Source organism: Alosa alosa, chromosome 19 (assembly GCF_017589495.1).
Source record: "Alosa alosa isolate M-15738 ecotype Scorff River chromosome 19, AALO_Geno_1.1, whole genome shotgun sequence".
In the NCBI taxonomy this organism is placed as follows: domain Eukaryota; kingdom Metazoa; phylum Chordata; class Actinopteri; order Clupeiformes; family Clupeidae; genus Alosa; species Alosa alosa.
The window spans coordinates 10,695,346-10,715,275 of NC_063207.1; the positions used below are offsets into that span (position 1 = coordinate 10,695,346).

Genomic DNA, 19,930 nt, shown 5'->3' on the forward strand with positions numbered 1-19,930 from the left:
CTTTGAGACAGTTGAAAAATGGCAGATCAATGAAGAGGTCTGTGGGACTTTTCGGAGGGGCCGTGCACATAGAAAAAGGACATTCCGCTTCAGCAATCATAATCCTCCAGTCAATTTGTCTTATGTGGTGAAGGTCAAGGACACAAATTAGGCTAAATGTGCGGACACAATAATCTTGCCTTGGCTGCCGCTAATTACAAGACTAAATTGTAAAAAATAAAAGGAACTGTGTGGTATTATTAGATTTTATTGATTTGTAGGCTATAAAATGTTCCTATACATGTTATTTTCTGTCTGCCCTTATGTCAAATTAAATTATTGATGCTGGATTTAAGTTTAGACCTACATCATGAGTTGACTATCATCCATTGATTTCTGTTTAAAATTAGATGCAGCCTATATCGCTGTTGATCGCTGTCAGTGGGCTGCTTTCAAGCGATTCGTTGAATTTCCCACGGAGGCTTGACATTAATGTTTCTTAATTCTCAAGGTAGTTACCCTTTTTTCCGGAAAGCGTCCCCCCATCCCTACTCTCACGCCCATTTGTTCTGATTAATGGGCCGGGACGCCCCTCTCTAACCGCTAACCTCAGCCGAGCATAATGTGGTCCTGGGAGGTCGGCCGTATCGCCTCCTCCCCCTCCACCAAAATGAAAAGACATTAGACACTCCGATCCCTTATCACTGCTCCCAGCTTCGGGATGAAGAGAGAGGGAGAGCGAGAGTGTGTGTGTGTGAGTCCCGTTCCCGCTGGCAGGTTATTGGCGAATTGGACGGCCCCCAACACTGTCCTGTCATTGCCCTGAGCATCGCTGCCCCTTCTGCCGGGAGATAGCGTGATGCCCTCGACTGGGAAAGGGAGGGGGAGATCTTCCCATCGTTAATGCCACAAAGCCAGTGAATGCAGGAGGGATGCTTCGGGTTCCCCGGCTCGGTGAAAACCGCTTGGCAATTTACATTGTTGCGACCGATAGCATCTTTCTTATCTGAGGCCAATACATGAGCACAGATGTGATTGCGAGAGTAATAAAAGATCTTGCCGTTCCGCAAGATAACGTTTCGAGCATCTGTCCGCAATAAAACAAACATCACACCCCTAATGACTATAATAAAACGTCTATTTACAAAATGTTCTGCTTAGATAGATTTATATCTTTGAATATTAAAACCTAAATTAAGTGAGTTCACCTCAGTATAAGCCTTGGATTCCATTTAAACGCGTCATTAGGCCTATCTTACTTTGCCCACGTCTTTGGTCTCTAAATAAGATTTAGGATGCAGCAATTGCTGCCACGCAACGGACATGCCCTGAGAATGATTGAATGTTGTGCTCAGCGATGCTGTGAAACAAATTAAACGGCTTAATTACAGGGTAAACACAAGTTCGTCAGATTGTCTCCTAGATACATATATCAGGTAACAGGTAAAGTGCATTGAATGGATTTATTAATGGGCTCCTTGCTGGCTCGCCCCCAGTGCCAAATCATGCGGCGTGCCAATGGAACACGGAGCCAAAAAAAATCTTGCATCTTAATAGTCTTTTTCTGTTTGCAACAACAGGAAGCGTTTAAACCGGAATTCAGAGAAAGGTTAACGAGCGCGCACCGGAGTGCATAGGCTCGCTTTCATTAATGGCCTGTGTGGACGCGCTGCCTGTGCGCTTCTACTCATTAGGAGACATTTCTTTATTAAATATAGGAGGCATTTGGTTTAAACAATTTATTTGGACACAGCCACATGCCGTTTTATTTATTCGCTGACACGGTGCGAAGTTTTTTTTTCTTAAGGCGCGCTGAACTGGTCTAATGAGCTGCAGTAATTCATTATTTCATTTAACGTCTAAAGTAATTATACCTTTGCATTCTTATAATTGAATATGCATAAAGGTGACAATGTTATAGTTTTGTCAATTATCATATGATTAGGCTACAGTTTGAACATCTGAAGTTATATCTCAATCAGCTACAAAATAATTACAATTATGCAGTAATTTAGACATTATCCTAAATTGAGGTGCAAGGTGCTATTTCTCTTTAGAAGGATCTGTAATATAGGCCTACAGTTTAATCAAACAAATTAACAAATTGGTTTAATGCCATTACCAAAACCGCGTCTGTTATTGTGATATGATTTAATATGAAACACACATCACTTAGATTTAACAAGCATTCATGACACTAAAAGGCGGTGAAGGAAAAGTATAGCCTCTAATCCACCGAGCGCCGACAATAATGATACGGATGTGAGAAAATGCAATCTGGTGTCCATTAGGAATCAATCTGTAACTGGATATCCTCATTAATGCCACGGACCCTCCCTCTTTAGTATCGCCACTGATTGGGCAGTGCGTTGACACTGACGGTGACTTCACAAAAGCAGAATGCGACCTCGAAGATAAAAAACAAGCCATGCGTATCGACGTGACAGTGCTCTCCTCCACTTGGCTGCTCCTGCTTGCACCTGTTCTGTAGTAAGTGACAGTTTCTCGTCTTGCGGTTTCTGACAGTTGTCTTTGAAGGACGCACAAGGCGAGGAGGATGCCGCGAGGATTTCTGGTGAAAAGGAGTAAACGGGGCTCTCCAGCATCTTACAGAGCGCGACAAGAGGCCAGCGAGGAACCCAAAGCGCATCTCCCGGTGCCGACCCCAGATGGAGAGACAACCGTCTTGGTTACGCACTCAAGTGAGCCGCAAACTGATCTCCAAGAAACATGGACAAGCGTTCCGACAGAAACCGAGGAAGCCCAACTGCCCGAAAGTCCAAGAAATGTAGGACTTCTGATGCACATCACAGACCTGTCACCGCAAAACAGAAGTGATGCGGAGCCCAGCGGGTCGCCCGGTCGGGCTGATGCTGCTTACAGTCCGGTTAAACCCGTCAGCACGGAGCTCAAGGAGTCGTTTTTTGACAGATGCCTGAGCTCACCGGCCACAGCGGAGTCGTTCCCTTTGAGTACACCTGTGTCATCCATCGAACGGCTGCTCATGACCCACGGGGAGATGAAATTCGACTCACCAGTTCAGCTGTACTCCTCATTCCATCAGAGTCTAAAACGCACCAGTGCTGACACCGAGCGCAAAAGCAAGCCACCGGCAAAGAAGCCCAAAGTTATGAGGAAGCTCAACTTCGAGGACGAGGTGACAACCTCGCCGGTGCTAGGACTAAAAATTAAGAAAGAGGGTCCAGAATGTAAACCCACATCATCCTCCGCTGGAAGAAAGAAACCGTTAGGCGAGTTCATCTGTCAACTCTGCAAAGAGGAGTATCCAGACCCGTTCTCACTCGCACAGCACAAATGTTCAAGGATCGTGCGCATCGAGTACCGCTGCCCAGAGTGCGACAAAGTTTTCAGCTGTCCCGCCAACTTGGCCTCGCATCGTAGGTGGCACAAGCCTCGCATCGTGAACAGTGGCGAGTCTCAAGGCGGCAAAAAGTCATCTATGGAGGGTCGGGTACTGGAAAAACTCTCTGCGGAAGGAAAAGAAAACGCCAGCAAGCAGCGGGTGAACAATCAGCACCACATCTCGTTGGATAGCTCTCAGTGCCACCGACCAACTGACAGCGCGCACGGGCAAGATATGCGCATAGCAGTGCCGGAGAGTCCACCATCGCTGCAACCGCAATACATGTCACCTGAGAAATGCTTCGACCTGCACATAAGAACCAGCGAGAGTGACAGCTTGTTGCACTGCGCTGATCCAGCGAACCCCACGGCTGCTTCGTGCCTGCCGTCCCCCGGTTGCGGAGAGGAGGTGTACGAGTGTTGCTACTGCGGCAAGAAGTTCCGAAGACAAGCATACCTCAGGAAGCACCTGGCGGCTCACGAGACAATCAAGCCGTCACCGTACAGCCAATTCCTGAATGAACAGATCACTTTCCCTTGTCACCTGTGCGGGGCTCATTTCCCCTCTTTGGAGATCCGGGACAAACACAGACTGTGGCACGCCGTGAGGGAGGACCTGTTCATGAACCCCGTAAAGAGCGCGAGTGCGCTGGTTAGACCGGACCTCACGCACGGCGAGCAGCAGATCTTCTCGTGTAAACACTGTCCGTCCACGTTTTTCAGCTCCCCCGGACTGACGAGGCATATCAACAAGTCTCACCCTACAGAGAGTAGACAGGTCATGCTCCTGCAAATGGCTGTGAGGCCCGGCTGCTAAGCAGAAGCAGAGAAGGAGAGGGTGACATCCAAATCTACAAAAGACAATTCATGGACACGGAAAAAATCAATTTAAGTCAATCATGCAACATTGTAAATTGAACGTTTTATATCACAGTAACATAATGACGAGCGTTACGGCTTTGTTTTACTCGACTCTTGTTCATGACATTATGATTTTGTACCGGTACCATAATCATCCGTCAAGTAATCATGTCAAATGTAGTGTATACTGGACACTTTACTCTGAAAACAAGTTTCTGTGCAAATATCCTTAAGAGGTTTGGAAAAGTAAACCCCAAGAGGTAGGCTAATATAATCAAGAAACTGTTCACAACCCAATTAAGTTTGTTACACGTAATAATTACAAGAAGACTATTCTCCACTTAAACGTAGTTCCTATGGAAATTCAATTTGTTGTTAGCCTAGTTGTTATTTCTAAATAATCTATAAAGACGTATTTTCATATGCATTATTGTGAATGTGCAAAGCGGTGATAGTGACAAAAATGTACCATCATCCATATGATTATTAGCCAAGAAATGCCTATAAATTATCTTGGTCTCAATGTAACAAACGTATACTTGCTATATATTTATATTTTCATATGTACAAGAAATGATTGCATTGCCAACTATTGTGATAAACTGCAACATACAGTCAATAAAACGTGGGACGCACAACATATAAAGTGATCCTCATCGACATTGAACTATTTCACTTCAAGTAATCACCGTGGGAATGTTTGAAAATTAACCTGTAAATAAATTACACTGTGTCGTGCATAAACCTGTTCATATTTAGCCCAATACGAATTCGATTTTTAAGACAAATTACTCCAGGCAAATAGTCTTCAAAATAAGAAAGCAGACAAAACTACACAAATTAAAGTCTGTGATATGAACACCTTTATTTTCATGTTCAATTGCACATCCGTGTCTCCGTCTTTCATAACCATTACTGTATAGATACTACAAGTATGACAATATTACAGACTGGCGTATGTGCGTGTGTGCGTGCGTGCGTGGTTTGTGTTGTGAAGCTGTTATGTCAACACATGCAGTTAGTACTGGTGTCATGCAGCCTTTGGTCAGTAGTAACGTACATCATAACCTTCAAAGGCATTTCTGTTACGCCCTCAGTTTTACAACAGGCACCGGTCTCAGTCACTCGTGCAAGGGGTAGGGACGCAGGTCGCGCTCCAGCACAGTGAGGTCTCAATTGGGCCTCTGTCAAGTCCTAAAATTTCGCATAGTTCGTTGTCTGACAAAAACAATGCTTTGAATAAACATACTGATTGACCTAATGTAAGCTTGACCTATTCAGTGAGAGACAAGAAAGCAAAAACGGAGTATGACTTGCATGGAGTTGACTTCAAACATGCCAGTAGCGGTCACTGCTGTTATAAGAGTAGCCTATCATAATAACAGCATCACCCTGATACCGTCTTTAACGCAATCCCTTTCATCTCCGTCAAAACAACTATAACTCCGCGACATAGGCTGAGCATCAAAACAATCCTAAGTTCATTATTATAACAAAAATGCGAATGAATATAGTGTTGGCTGAACACGTACTGTAATTTGGCGACAGGGCGTAATTGTTCTCAGGTAAAAAAAAAAAAGGCTATACTATCTTAGCGTTGACCCCTACACTTTCCCTGCCTGGCCAATCACATTGTGGAGAAAAAGGTTAGGCTGCGTTGTGGCTATGTTAAGTCTGTTGTAGCTATGTAAAAACTCTTTGGCCAATCTGTCATTCAGGCATCACTAAATGGAGCAGTGCTCCTCATTTTAACGATGGCATTTTCAGACTATTAACTACACTCATGGTGCCGCCGATAATGCGACCTAAACCAGCAGACAGGGAAAGTGTAGAGGGTAACTTCAGCGACAGAGAGCGTTGCAGCAAGACCAGACAATCGCTGCCACTGAGCGCTTAAAATCGCCCTAAAAATCATCACCCCTCAGATGTTCTGAACGGCTCCGTGTTAGTTTCTGTTCATTTTTGGCTGATTTAAATATTGGTAACTATATACACAGACCAGATACTGTTCATACACTATACACATACATTAAATATGTATATATTCATATTTATAATATATACACGTGTTCTGTTACTGGTGAAAAGTGGTGTTGTGGTTGAAATAGATTATGTAGTAACAATGTTTCAGTAACATTCTAAATCAGGTGAAAACTGATTTAACAATCTTCACCATAACCATATGTGAACAGTAGTGAAAACAATTCAAAATATTAGCTCCACAACTAGTGTGGAAAAGAAATAACAAAACATGAAAACATAAATGTAACAGGAGGAAGTGCTTTCTTTTCTCATTCACAAACATAACTCTGGGCATAACAATTTTCTCCAGCCAAATTTAAAGGAAGGCTCTACTGCCCAATATTGGCCAGCATCTCTGCAAACTGTAAACAAAGCAGGCTTCAATTATACAGTACAAATACATACATATATATGTATAAGTATACACATGAGTGGATTTCTAGCATGTTCCATGGTGGATACAACAGTAACCATAGAAGAAACTTGTTTCATATAATATTATTTTTTGCCATTTCTTTTGACCTTTACTGGCATCATGGCTAACTGCACTGAGTACTTCTCTTATTCGCATCAGGAATTACAGCAGAGGCTCAAAGAATCAAGAGTTCTGAAAGCAAACAGGCAAAGTGACCGAGGGAATGGCATGAATGTCACCTCGCTTTCCTTCCCTTCTTCCTCCCCTCTGCACGTGAACACCTCCGTGCTCAAAGGCCCCGATCGTCATTTCAAGGGTTTCCTCTTGTTGGTCTTTTCTCCTCTTCAATGGTTCTACAGCTCAGTGCTGCAGTACTCTGTGTCCTTAAAGAGTTTAAAAGTTGTTTTTATTTATGCATGTTTGTTTACTTGTTTATTTTGTACTTTTTTTGCATGGGGCACAAGCAGAGTCTAGGCACTGTCCTCCCACATTCCCCCTCGTTCATAGTCCTCCAGTGCAGCAGTATCCGTGGCATGGGCATACACGTGTGTGTGTGTGTGTGTGTGAAGGTAGCAGCAGAAAGCTTTCATAGGCTTTCTGGCATGGTGCACAGGTCCAAGCTCTACAAAGATCACAGGCAAGTAGGTGTTTGGTATGGTGGTGGTGGTGGTGGTGGTGGTGGTGGTGGGGGGGTCGGGAAGGCCAGGATGCCCAAACCCCAAAAGAAAAGATGAAGAGGAGAAACAAACTGATGTCCTGCTGTCAGATGTCGTCTCCGTGGAGACCGCCGTGCGAGAGGAAAGGCGTGATGTGACATGGGCAGTGGCCAGATCCAGATGAGCATGTGGCGGCGGGTGGGTGGGTGGGTCCAGTGGGGGTCGGGGGTCGGTGTCGGGTCAAGTCTTATTGGCCGAGCCGGAGGAGCGGCGCAGCTTCATGGACATGCGGCTCTTGCTAGTACGAGGGGACATTGGCGAGGCTGAGTCGCTCCCGTCTCCCCCCACTGCCACCGCCCCCATTGCTGCTGGGCTTTCGGCCGACGGAGTCTCGTGGCATGAGCCTGGGGGGAGGAGATGGGTGGGGTGGGAGAAAAGAACAGTAAGACACCCCCCGTGCACACACACACACACACAAGCATTTATACCATAGACAAAGACATTCACACAAACAAAACATGTCATCACAAGCAGCATCATCAACATGAGACATGAGCCTACTGGTGAAAGACTGTGGCTGGCTGAGAGACCACTGACTAGTCGTCAGGGAGGAGTTAGAACACTACTGATCGTTCTACGGGAGCCCGAAGGGAACAATAGTCAGTCTCTACGCAGACAGCCTGCACATGCATTTAGTGCTGGTGGTGACCAGAGGGTAAGATTAATGCTCGTTGTAAAGGGCATAAAAGAGTCATGGTTTTGGAAAGAGAGAGAATAGGACTGAGACGGATGAGGCCTCTAGCGATCCGTTTCATCCTGGACTAGAACTGTGGCTCGGTGTGAATTTCACTCTGAAAACTCCCTTAAAAAGGAGGTTGTTTTGCTCATCAGCTGAAACACTTGTATCCGTAACAACGTGACATTTTGTTCCAATTAGACTCTGGAGGCCAAATGATTGCACCCATCCTCAGCTACATGGGTGATAATTGAAGTTTAATAATTTTTGTTCCAAAAATTGAAAGAAATTGACTGCTTGAAGTGTCCTTAGGGGATGGGCACGTGGTTTACAGTATCATTATTCTGGGTGAATTTCACACAGTTTAACAAGACAAGAATACAAATCTAAATAAATAAATTAAATAAATAAAAACGTCATCACACAGGATGCCATCACTAATCAACACAGAGAGACATGACACCTAATCCATCTAAGAGATGGAGATCACAGGTCTGGGAGACGAGAGGAGAACATCATTCCAACAGAGGGGAAAAAAAAAAAAAAAAAAAAAAAAAGAACTAAACTAGAAGATGGACAGAGATGAAGCAGACCAATAATGGGAGAGGAGAGAAAGAAAGAGAGAGAGAGAGAGAGAGAGAGAGAGAGAGAGAGGAAAAAGAAAGAAGAAAGAACTTTGCCGTTGGCTGAGTTTGGAGCATACCATTCACAGCTAGCGTGAAACACCTTCCTTTTCAAGCCTTTGCCCTTTACCTTGATGAGACCAATGTTTTCTAGTGGAGGTTTGGGGAGGAGGAGAAACACCACAGCATTTCTCTCTTTGGGTGGTGGAGGGGGGAGAGGGGGGAGGGGAAACAACAGATAGAGGAGAGGAGAGGAGGAGAGGGAATATAGAGGAAAAAAGAGGAGCAGAGAAGAGAAAGGAGAGGAAGCAAAGAGTGGCACAGGAGAGAGAGAAGAGAGGAAACGAGGGAGGAGGAAAGGAGAGGAGAAGAGAGGAGGAGAGTGGGAGAGGAGAAGGGGGGATAGAGAAGAGGAGAGGAGATGAGTAGAGGGGATAGAGAAGAGAAGGAGGAAGAGCAAAAGGGTACAGATAAGAGAAGAAAGAAAACGGGAGGGGAGGGGAGATGAGTTATGAGGTAGAGAAAGAGAGGGGTAGAGGGGGGGATAGAAAGACAAAGGAAGAGTTGGGGAGGTAGAGGAATGTTGGGAGGAGGAGAAGAAGGAGGAGGAGGAGGAGGAGGAGGAGGAGGAGGAGGAGGAGGAGGAGGAGGAGAGCATGATGGGGGGACAGGAGCCAGGGAGAACAGGAATGCAAAGAAAAACGGATGAGAGGAGGGAAGGAAAAACAGGGAGAGACAAAGAGATAAAAAGATAAAGAGGCGTGAGCAGTGAACAAGCCGAGAGGGAGACAACAGCTGGTGCATAGAGAAGAGAAAAAACACACACAAGAGAAAAAGCAGGACCAAGTCAATCAAAACACACACACACACACACACACGCAAATGCCACATATACAAACAAACTGTTCACATTTTCCTTTGTAAGAGTAAACTCTGGACACACACATAAACACACAAACAGACACACAAACCTTACTTACTGGTATCTAGCCTGTCTGTTTCTCTTTGTTGATTAGCTACAGACACCAATGGGAAGATCCCTTGTCAGAGGTGCATTAATGTTTTGCCAAACCTCACCTGCGGTTGCTGGCACCATCGCCAAACAAGAGACAGGTGTGCCAGTACTGCATCCTTAACATTATCACCACACAATCACCCAGATTGGGCCTTGCTTTTACGCACAGGTAAACTCGAAACAGGCCGAGTCTGGAGTCGGGATTCGAGGGATCGGATCTGTGCAACTTTCCCCCCCAACCAGCAGATGGATGGTCATCATGACACGGAACAAAGATGTGCACTCATGACAAGGCAGAGGGCAGGTGCAACGTAGGTCATGCCGGAAGGGGTGGTGTGTGTTGAGCGAGGACGTGAACATAACAAGCAGAGGGACTGGGTGGATGTGTGTGTGCGCGAGTGTGCACACAACATTCAGTTGCATTCAGTTGCACTGAGGTTAGTGGAAATGTGTGTGTGAGTGTGCACGTGTTAGCCAGGTTGCATGCAGTAGATGAGTTAATGAAGGATGCAGGCTTCTCCTGGACCAGAGATGGAGGGGAAGAGAAAGGCAGAATGTCGTCAGTGGAGGAGAGGGGAGGGGAAGAGAAAGGGAGAAAGAGTCTAAAAGAGAAAGAGAGAGATAAGAGAGAGCTCATAACCTTGTTACAAGCACAAGATAAGAGGAGGACTAGGAGAGGTAGCCTCAGTTCTTACGGCCGTTTCCAGGGTTATCTTACCTTTAGATATACACAAGTGATAGATTATGATCTAAAGGGGGGAAACATAAGATAAAGAAAAACAAACAAACAAAAAAAAAGTGAAATGAAATCAAATGGAAAACAGAAGAAAAAAAAAACAGAAAAAAAAAAATGTATCACTTGGTGTGTTAGAAGGAGCAGAAAATTCATAGGGGACTGGTGTTAACAAAAGAGAAGAACTCAATCAACGAAAGATCGTTTGAGACTGAAAAACAGCCCCACTTGCATATACACTCATTGCAGCGGCTGGTGTTTTTCAATCCCAAATCAAATGATTTATTTTCTTCCACCAACTGATTGAACAATAAATAAAATGAGATATAGAAAACACTGACTTTCAGTGTTTTACCAAACAAATGAGTGTAATCTTTATGCAGTAAATAAATTATGTCTTTGCTCATTTCTCTCAGAGCTTCATTTGAACTATTTCTGAGAGGAATGTATTTTGAGACAGGAAATGACAATGTTGCAGTATTAAGGAATAAGAACATTTTAGCATTAACAGTCCTGTCCACATCTCCTGTGTGTGTGTGTGTGTGTGTGTGTGTGTGTGTGTGTGTGTGTGTGTGTGTGTGTGTGATTACAAAAAAGAAAAGATGGAGTTGAAGTAAAGCAGTAGGTCTCAATATACCTTATGTTTCTGTGTGTGTGCGTGTGTGCAGCCATCGGACTAGTGAAAACCAGAGCACTTCACACCTTTCCACCCAGCATATGTGAGAAACCTGCCTCTGTCTCTACAGATGGGCAAACAGGGAGAGGGTATTAGTGTGTGTGGGTGAGAAAGAGTGAGAAAAAGACTGAAAGAAAGAAAGACTGAGAGAAAGAGAGAAAGAATGTGTGTGTGTGTGTGTGTGCTTGAGGAAGTGAGAGGGAGAGAGTGTGTTAAAATATACGGTGCGGTAGTAATGCTGGTGATGGAAATGACACAGTCTGGACACGAGAGAGTGGTGTGTGTGAGGATGGCCTCTTGGTGTGTGTGTGTGTGTGTGTGTGTGTGTGTGTGTGTTGCCCATGCTGACCATGAGGAAGCGTCCAGACCTAATGTTCACTTCCATGTTTCCAGTGAAACTGAAGGCACAAAGTGTCACGTGTGCAGAAGCTGCCGCCCCCAGGAATGATTGATGGGTGCCAAGGCTTGCTGAATGGTTAAAGGTGATGGGAGGGGGAGGGTCAAGCGATTGGCCGGCTTACCTGCTTCGGAGGAGAGGTGGTGGTTAGGAGCGGGGCAGAAAACACGCGCTGCATAGTCCTCAAAGGTGGTCGGCTCCAGGTGATGCTGGACAATGGTTTCTAGGTAACGGGCTCTTTCCTCGTAGCTAGGGCGGCCGGTTAAGGTAAACGTTGTCTCACTGTAATTCAATGTGGAGTTCTACACAGTGCAGTTAAACACATTATCAAATAAACACAAACACTTCAACAATGACAGACAATCATTCCACAGACAGCTTAAAAACCATGGACTCCCATAATCCATACAAACAACATTTTTTTTTCATTTAGGAACAAAAAAAAAAAAAAAAACAATAAACAATAAAAAAAACAATCCCACCTCATCTGTAATTCAAGAATGGGAAAGTCAAGGGACTCAAGCTACCATTCCATAATACACAAACTGTATTACGGACCTGTCATTGCTTTTACATAAGATGACATTGGGCAACAATGGCCATCTTACTGTCTACCTTATTCGGTTAAGAAAAATGATGGTTTTGTGTTAATGGGCGGGATTGCATTAGGTTTGGAGCACATGGGCCTGAAAACGACGGTATTCCCTAAATGGAGAGGATTGGATTAAGTTGCATATGGGCTGGGACGTCGGCTGTATTAATGCCGTACTGGAGCAGATCCACAGGCTCAATGACAGGCCTAGAGAAGGACCTTTGATGAAGAGAGAGAAGGAGAGAGAGACAGAGGCCATGGCAGTGGGGGAGGGAGAGAGAGATGGAAGGAGAGAGAGATGAAGAGAGAGAAGGAGAGAGACAGAGGCCATGGCAGAGGGGGAGGGAGAGAGAGATGAAGAGAGAGAAGGAGAGAGAGACAGAGGCCATGGCAGAGGGGGAGGGAGAGAGAGATGGAAGGAGAGAGAGATGAAGAGAGAGAAGGAGAGAGAGACAGAGGCCATGGCAGAGGGGGAGGGAGAGAGAGATGGAAGGAGAGAGAGATGAAGAGAGAGAAGGAGAGAGAGACAGAGGCCATGGCAGTGGGGGAGGGAGAGAGAGAGAGATGGAGGGAGAAGAGGGAGGAGGAGAGAGGGGCTGTGGTGGGAGAGAAGGAGAGGGGAGAAAAGAGGTAGGACCATGCTGGGTTGAGGAAGAGAGGAGTGGATTGCAGGATGTGTTTCTCTTTCCACGTTCTGTTGGGAGTGGACACACACACACACACACACACACACAGTACATGTCTGTGAGGAGCAGCAGTTGCAGAAGTGAAGTGTGAACCCGTGTGTGTGTGTGTGTGTGTGTGTGTGTGGACTCCAGCGTATGTGTCATGTGCCTTTTTCCTGTCTCCCACCGCCTGCCACTTCCTGCCTGGCTCCCCGTGTCTGACTGCGGCCCTGCAAGTGAGACGACCTGGAGAGAGCCTCTTTCACTCCCCGCGCACACACACACACACACACACACACACACACACACGAGCACACACACACACACACACACACACACACACACACACACACACACACACGAGCACACACACACACACACACACACACATGTACACATGCACACACACACACACACACACACACACACACGACACACACACACACACACACACACACACACACACACACACGAGCACACGTGCGCACACGCACAGACAATCACTGAAACACAACCACACAGAGACAATCACCCCCTCACCCCTAAACACACACCTCCCTCTCATGTGTCTACATAACGCATACAGGCACATTAAGCACTCACATAGAAATGCATTACCACTCAAACACACAAAACCTCTCTCCATTTCTACAGGTAGGGGAGCCCACGGCGCTGTGCCCAGGAGAGGTGCGCAGAGAGCAGGCAGGGAGCTCCAGCATCCAGTAGCATCCAGGCTGCCTCCTCTGGGTGCTGCCACGTCCTGAGGAGATGTGATCCTACACTGCCCCACCTCATCCTGTTCCAGCTAATTAGTTTCTCTCTCTCTCTCTCTGTATGTATGTGTGTGTTGTGTATGTGTGTGTGTGTGTGTGTGTGTGTGTGTGTGTGTGTGACTGTGTGTGTGTGTCAAATCAGACACAGAACCAATTAGCCCAATCACACACATACACATAGGAAACATGTGGAGGACATGCACTCGCTGAGGTGGGTGAGTGAGCAACTCTTGACAGAAGACACAAGGAGTCATTTCCACACACACTCAGGCAGAGAGAGAGGAGAGAGGAAAGATGGGAGAGAGGAGAGAGGACAGAGAGGAGAGAGAGGAGGGAGGAGAGAGAGAGAGAGAGAGAGAGAGCAAGAGAGAGAGAGAGAGAGGAGAGAGAGGAGAGGGAGAGAGAGAGAGGAGAGGGAGAGAGGAGAGAGAGAGAGGAGAGAGAGAGGAGAGGAGAGAGAGAGGAGAGAGGAGAGAGAGGAGAGAGAGAGGAGAGAGATGAGAGAGAGGAGAGAGAGGAGAGGAGAGAGAGAGGGGAGAGAGGAGAGAGAGAAGAGAGGAGAGAGGGGCTACAGGGATGGTGCCTTTTAAATGACTTTCAAAAACAAAAACATTTGATTGATTGAGAGATTGACAGAGATACTGGAATGGACAACAGTCAGCAGAAGAAGCTGTTACATTAAAAGAAAGCCTGGCCATGCCTTATCCCTCTAATTAGAAGCGGTTTGTGCTTATTCAGCGCTCAGCAACCCAAAAGAGAGGTGTAAGCTGACACCCGTGACCGGTGCTAGTTTTAGTTTGCCTGTATCTTCTGCGCTTGGCGAAGCCTTTGCCCACCGGGCTGCCTCCCTAGTAATCTCGCCACTGCCTTGCCTCATGAACCTTTAACCCAGCCCGGTGACACACTTCTAATGCCGCCCCGTCGCCAAGACGACAACTCCCCCCTCGGCTCTTGACTCCGTGTCCCCTCATTGTGGTGTGGAGAGGAGAGAAAAGAGGCGGAGAAGAAAACACCCTCTTCTCCCTCCTCAGCCCTCTCCACTTTCCATCTCTCCATCACGGCCGCCCGTCTTTTTGCATTAACAAGCTGAAAAGCAAATAGGGGCCCCGGCTTTAGACCTGCTACCTACACGCTACTGTAATTGAATTTCCTGATGGGGTGGTTTTTGCTCAGCTTGTTAAGAAAGAGGGTGGGGGTGGTGGTGGTGGGGGAGGGGGTGTCTGTAGAAAGATGTAGGTTGTTTCAGGGTGGCCTGGGAGTGTGTGAGAGAGAGACACACAGAGATGGATAGAGAGAGAGAGAGAGAGAGAGATGAAGAGAAAAAGAGGAGTGTTAGGCACGGAGAAGGACAAGTAGAAATGGGGTAAGGGAGAGTGAAAGTAGAGGAAAATGAGAATGAGATGAGATGAAACAGACTGACAAAAAGAGAGAGAAAGAAAAGAAGAAAGAGGGGGATGATGAAGTTCATCAAACAAAAAGAAAAGAGAGAGAAAGAAAAAAAAAAAAGAAAGAACAAATAAATTACATAAAAGAGAAAAATATGAAAAAAGCTAACAAAGACACTGTAAATTATCACAAACTAATTTACCCTGAAGATGAGATGAGGGGGAAAGAAAGGAGAGGAGCGGAGAGGGGGAAAGAGAGGAGAGGAGAGAAGAGAGGAGAGGAGCGTGGAGGAGAGGAGGGGATATGAAAGGAGAGGAGAGGAGAAGAGAGGAGCATAGAAAGAGAGAAGAGGAAAAGAGATGAGATTAGAGGAGAGGAGTAGGGGAGCAGGTAGTGCATGCGCCTCATAGGGGAGAATGCTGCCAGCTCCTGCCGAGCTTTTTCATTGTCACGGCGCTCGACTCCCGGGCTTTTCAGAGGAGCCGGTGAAATTGCCACTGAAGAAACGGCAGCGGGGCGCGCTTGTTAGCACATTAGGGGTGCGGAGGGTGGTGGGTGGGCGGAAGTGTTGCAGAGGTGCCTGTGTGTGTGTGTGCCTGTGTGTGTGTGTGTGGCAGGGAGGTGGTGGTGGTGGATAGGCACCAGCCAGGGCCCAGGAACACTCCCCCCTGCGTTGTGTTAATTCACCGTGGCCCACATGCTAGCGCTGATAGCCTCCAAATTGATGACTCCTGCTCTCTCTCTCTCTCCCTCCCTTCCTCCTTCTTCCTCCTCCTCCTTTCCTCGCTATCTAGTGACCTCGATTCCTCTCACACAGGCTCACTTTGTGCTCGCGCTCTGTGGAAGAGGAGGAGGAGAGAGGAGAGAGGAAGAGAGGGATGCTAGTCCTCTCTGGAGGACGAGTGCATCCATGAAGGAGTTGCTGTGAAGAGGGGACAGGGCCAAGGAGGTGGACAGGAACATCGCAGCTGGGCACCACTTACTCACCTTCAAGCACTCTCACACACACACATACATACACACACACACACAACAAAACGTCTACACCGAAATCAATGTAAAAGATCAGTAACACCCACTGACCCCCTCATCATATACACTATTGCACAATAATTTAACACATGAATAGGAATTAAATTCAGATGATCCACAAGTGTGCATACAAACACACACACACACACACACACACACAAACACCAAGATAAACATATCTTCACAACATAATTCACTGAGACTGACAGTGCAGTTAAGCCTAACGGCCAAAACTGAAAGGAAATCCTTTTGGACGAATGAGCGGATGTGTGGAATATGAAAGAATGAGGGGATATTGATTGGAGGCATTCTGTTTCAGGGAGGCTGCTCTGGGAGTTCGGAGAGACACCGGTCTGGGCCATAACAGCCAAAACAGCCCATATCTCTGCCTGCTAATTCCTGAATGCCAATTTACAGCAGCAATTACCAGGAGGTTCTCGTCTGGAAGAAGACAGCCACAGGAGAGCGAGAATGGCACAAGTGTGTGTCTGTCTGTGTGTGTGTGTGTGTGGTGTGTGTGTGTGTGTGTGTCTAAGCCTAGTTGAAGGACAACACTGTAATCTCACATTTGCACTTGCTTGCACACGTAAAAAACAAAACAAAAAACACACACTCTCCCCCCCACACACACACCTCTACTTCAGGGCCACAGGGACCAAGGCTTCTAATTGCACATATTCTCGGCACCCTCCTCCCCGTCCATCTGTGTCCATTGTGGTGCAGTATGCGGAGGATTCCTCAGGAGCGCGGGCCACTGGCAGCCCTGAAAAGGACACAGTGGGAAGGAGACGAGCGGAGAGGACCGGCGGGAGATCGGGGTAGGGACCTCGGTGTTCGTTTCTAACACTGCGGCCTGACACACACACACACACACACACACACACACACACACACACACACACACACAGAGCACAGCACCATACAGACCGCCTCTCCACCGCCACGGCCTGTTGTATAACAGCAATTATACGAGACCCAATTAGGACACTGTCGACTGCAGAGCTGTGGCTGTCTTGACAACAAAAAAAATTATAATAAAAAATAAAGCCTCCACACAAAGTCTACTCAAAAGGTGACAGCAAGAGTGTACCAAACCACAAGCTTCCATCCTCCATGCTGTACCTCTCCACAACCTCTCTCTGCTATGAGTTTGGCTTTACTTGACATAGACTTATTAACCTTATTACCCTACTTCAAGAATCTCCATAGAGTTCTGCTGTCCACTGGGTGTTTGGCTAGTATCACTATCACTGAGTAATCATTCTATGTTGTTTTATGACTTTTAATTATTACTTCTTAAACACTTTTAATCTAGTGCCCTTTTATGCACTATTACCTTGTGTGTTTTATGTTTTCTTTTTTATTCTTTATTAAACTCTTCTTTGACTATTGCCTTTCTATGTTTTTAAATGTATTAGCTATTACTGTTTGCTTTTGTTTATGTAAAGCACATTGAATGACCTCTGTGTATGAAATGTGCTATATAAATAAACCTGAGTTGACTTGACTTACAGTTAGTGTGAAAACATGAGTAGAAATGTCGAAAAACAAAACATGATAAGGGAATGTTCTCTGCACTCTACAAGGTAATGATATGGAATGAAGGGATGAATAGAATGAATGAATAGAATTAATGTAAACTCCTCACCAATACAAAAGAAGCCCCCAGTTCCCCACATTACAGGGCTTGGATTATGCCTTCTAGGTCATATAAACCACTGCGTAAGAAATTAATAATCTGAACGGATCAATGGACCACACAAAAAAAATGAGAAAAAAAGGCCCCCAACTCCAGGTCAAAGGCCCCAGCCCTGTGAACCCACCAGCAACAGAGAACAAGAGAACACAGAGGGAGGTAGAGGAGAGCGAGAGAGAGAGAGACAGAGGAAGAGAAAAAGAGAGGGAGAGAGAGAGAGAGAAACATTGCATAAATAATCGAATTTGAGGAGTTTTACAGGCTGTAATTGCAGAAATCTATGTGTGCCCTGGAGTGGAGGCTAATCGCTTTATTCCTCCATCTGATGGCTGCGATATCGAAGGCCCCCTAACAGTGATTTTATTAGGTGGGACGCTGCTGCGGAGCCTGGCTGAGCATCCCCCCACCCTCCCCTGCCCAAGCCGTGCCGTCATTACTAGCCAATGTCCCACAGATGAGCGGGGAGATAGCCGGGGCTTAATGCACCGTAGCCTGGGGCACGCGGAGCACCAGCGATCTGGGCGCCTGGTTCCCTGCGCCCGACACAGGGCCGTCCTATTAATCACCTGGCCAAATGCAATTGAGGTGGGGGTGGGGGGCAGCGGCCTGTGTGAATGAAAGATGGCCTCTGAGGATCAGTGACGGCCCCTCGTGTCCTATTTATCGCACCCTCAACGCCTCGGTGACTTCAGGTAGGTGCAGGGTGTGTGTGTAATTCCTAAACTGTCGCGAAAGGCAACGTTTATTTAATGTCAGAGGTGCACATGGGTGAAGAACCGAATGTTATGAGAGTCCTAAAGGGATGGGGGCGCAGGGTACACTTGTACACGCCGCACACACAATAATAATAATAATACACACACACGCGACGCGACGCGACGACGCACGCGACGCGACGCATTGCGGCACCTAACACAGGCACACACACACGCCAGCATCGACACAGGCAATACACACACACACACACACAGGCACACACAGGCACACACACACACACAAGCACACGCACAGGCACACGTGCACACACACACACAATGACGTAGAAACATTGATTAGGTGAGCCTGACAGTCCAGCCATCTGCTGTCACGCATGTTGTGCTTCGCGTTTTTCCACCTAAGCTGATTTGGTCCCTACCTCCCCGCGCTTGGCCCCCAGACAAGGCAGAGGGACCCGTGGGCTCAGATGAAGGATATCTCCCCCTAAGCTGTTCGCCTTTTGCCTTCCCTGAGCCAGAGGATGGATGGAGCACCACAGCACAGCACCAGGGAAACAGGACACGCTTCACAGCGGATGGTGCACGCCGGAATGCTTCTCAATGAGGAAACTCAATGGTGTGAATGACCCCTCGAGTCTGGTGTTTTGTTCACGCATGAGTGGGAAATACATTTAAACACGTGAAATGTTATGTTCACCTATAAATCGCTGATCTATAATCATTCTGATGATCAGCTCATTCAGCACACTAATCGACATCACACCAATATTGAGGTCATCAGATGATCTCTAAGGGAATAATCAATATCATTGTCTATGTGGAGGAATGATCAAAAGAATTAATGTCCCCACTATTCTTTACGCAGAATTAAACAAACAAACAAACAAAAACAACAACACCGCATGCTGGGTGAGCAGTGGCGCAGGTGGCATCAGCGTCCATGCCACATGGGTCCAAGCGCCCACAGGGACCCAGGTTCCGATCCGACGTGCGGTCATTTCACAATCCCACCCCATCGCTCTCTCTCACTAGCGCCAGATTTCTGAGTGCAGGGGACAAGCCGAGGTAAGCTATGAAACATACGTTCACACTCGGTATCATGTTTCAACACACTTTAGGTCAATATCACACCGGAATTCTCCTTTAACACCTTTCAGAAGCCTTCAGCAATGAGTCATTCAGAGGACGACTAGGGTGACTATTGTACAAGCTCTCGTAAACACAGAGGTGTTGAGCTTCAGGTTTCTTTTGTCTTCCCCAAGCTTGTAAATGACCAAACAAGAAAGAGTCTGAGTGATAAGGAGATGAGAACAGGCTTGGCTCAGCTCAGAGCGTGGAGCTAGATCATCGGAGAAATGGAGATAGAGAGCGAGACAGAGAGCGAGAGAGAGAGAGAGACGTGTGTATGTGTTGTGTGGAAAGTGTTGCGAGTTTTTTAGTGGCAGCTGATTGACTCCGAGGGGGTTCATCACAGGCAGTGCCATGCATCCTAAACACCTCGTCAGCCGAGGTCCAGGACTCCCAAGCTTTCCCTCAATCAAGACTTCCCATCGCCACCCGGCCGCTGAAAGCACAGGAGGGGGTCCGGCACGGA

The 19,930-nt window shown here is 46.7% G+C and overlaps 2 protein-coding genes across 2 annotated transcripts in view; one reads left to right on the plus strand and one right to left on the minus strand.

Moving 5' to 3' along the window:
• Positions 1 to 2,429: 2,429 nt before the first annotated feature.
• On the plus strand, positions 2,430 to 4,947 carry LOC125312344 (insulinoma-associated protein 2). The gene has a single exon (XM_048270821.1). The coding sequence runs from the start codon at positions 2,537 to 2,539 to the stop codon at positions 4,157 to 4,159; it is 1,623 nt and encodes a 540-aa protein (XP_048126778.1). The 5' UTR covers positions 2,430 to 2,536; the 3' UTR covers positions 4,160 to 4,947.
• Positions 4,948 to 5,043: 96 nt separating this feature from the next.
• ralgapa1 (Ral GTPase activating protein catalytic subunit alpha 1) overlaps positions 5,044 to 19,930 on the minus strand; it is an 80,200-nt gene continuing 65,313 nt past the window's right edge. Inside the window, 3 exon segments of the mRNA XM_048228325.1 lie at positions 5,044 to 7,700; positions 8,736 to 8,850; positions 11,601 to 11,725. Of these exon segments, the coding sequence (XP_048084282.1) occupies positions 7,595 to 7,700; positions 8,736 to 8,850; positions 11,601 to 11,725 (346 nt within the window). The 3' untranslated portion in view covers positions 5,044 to 7,594.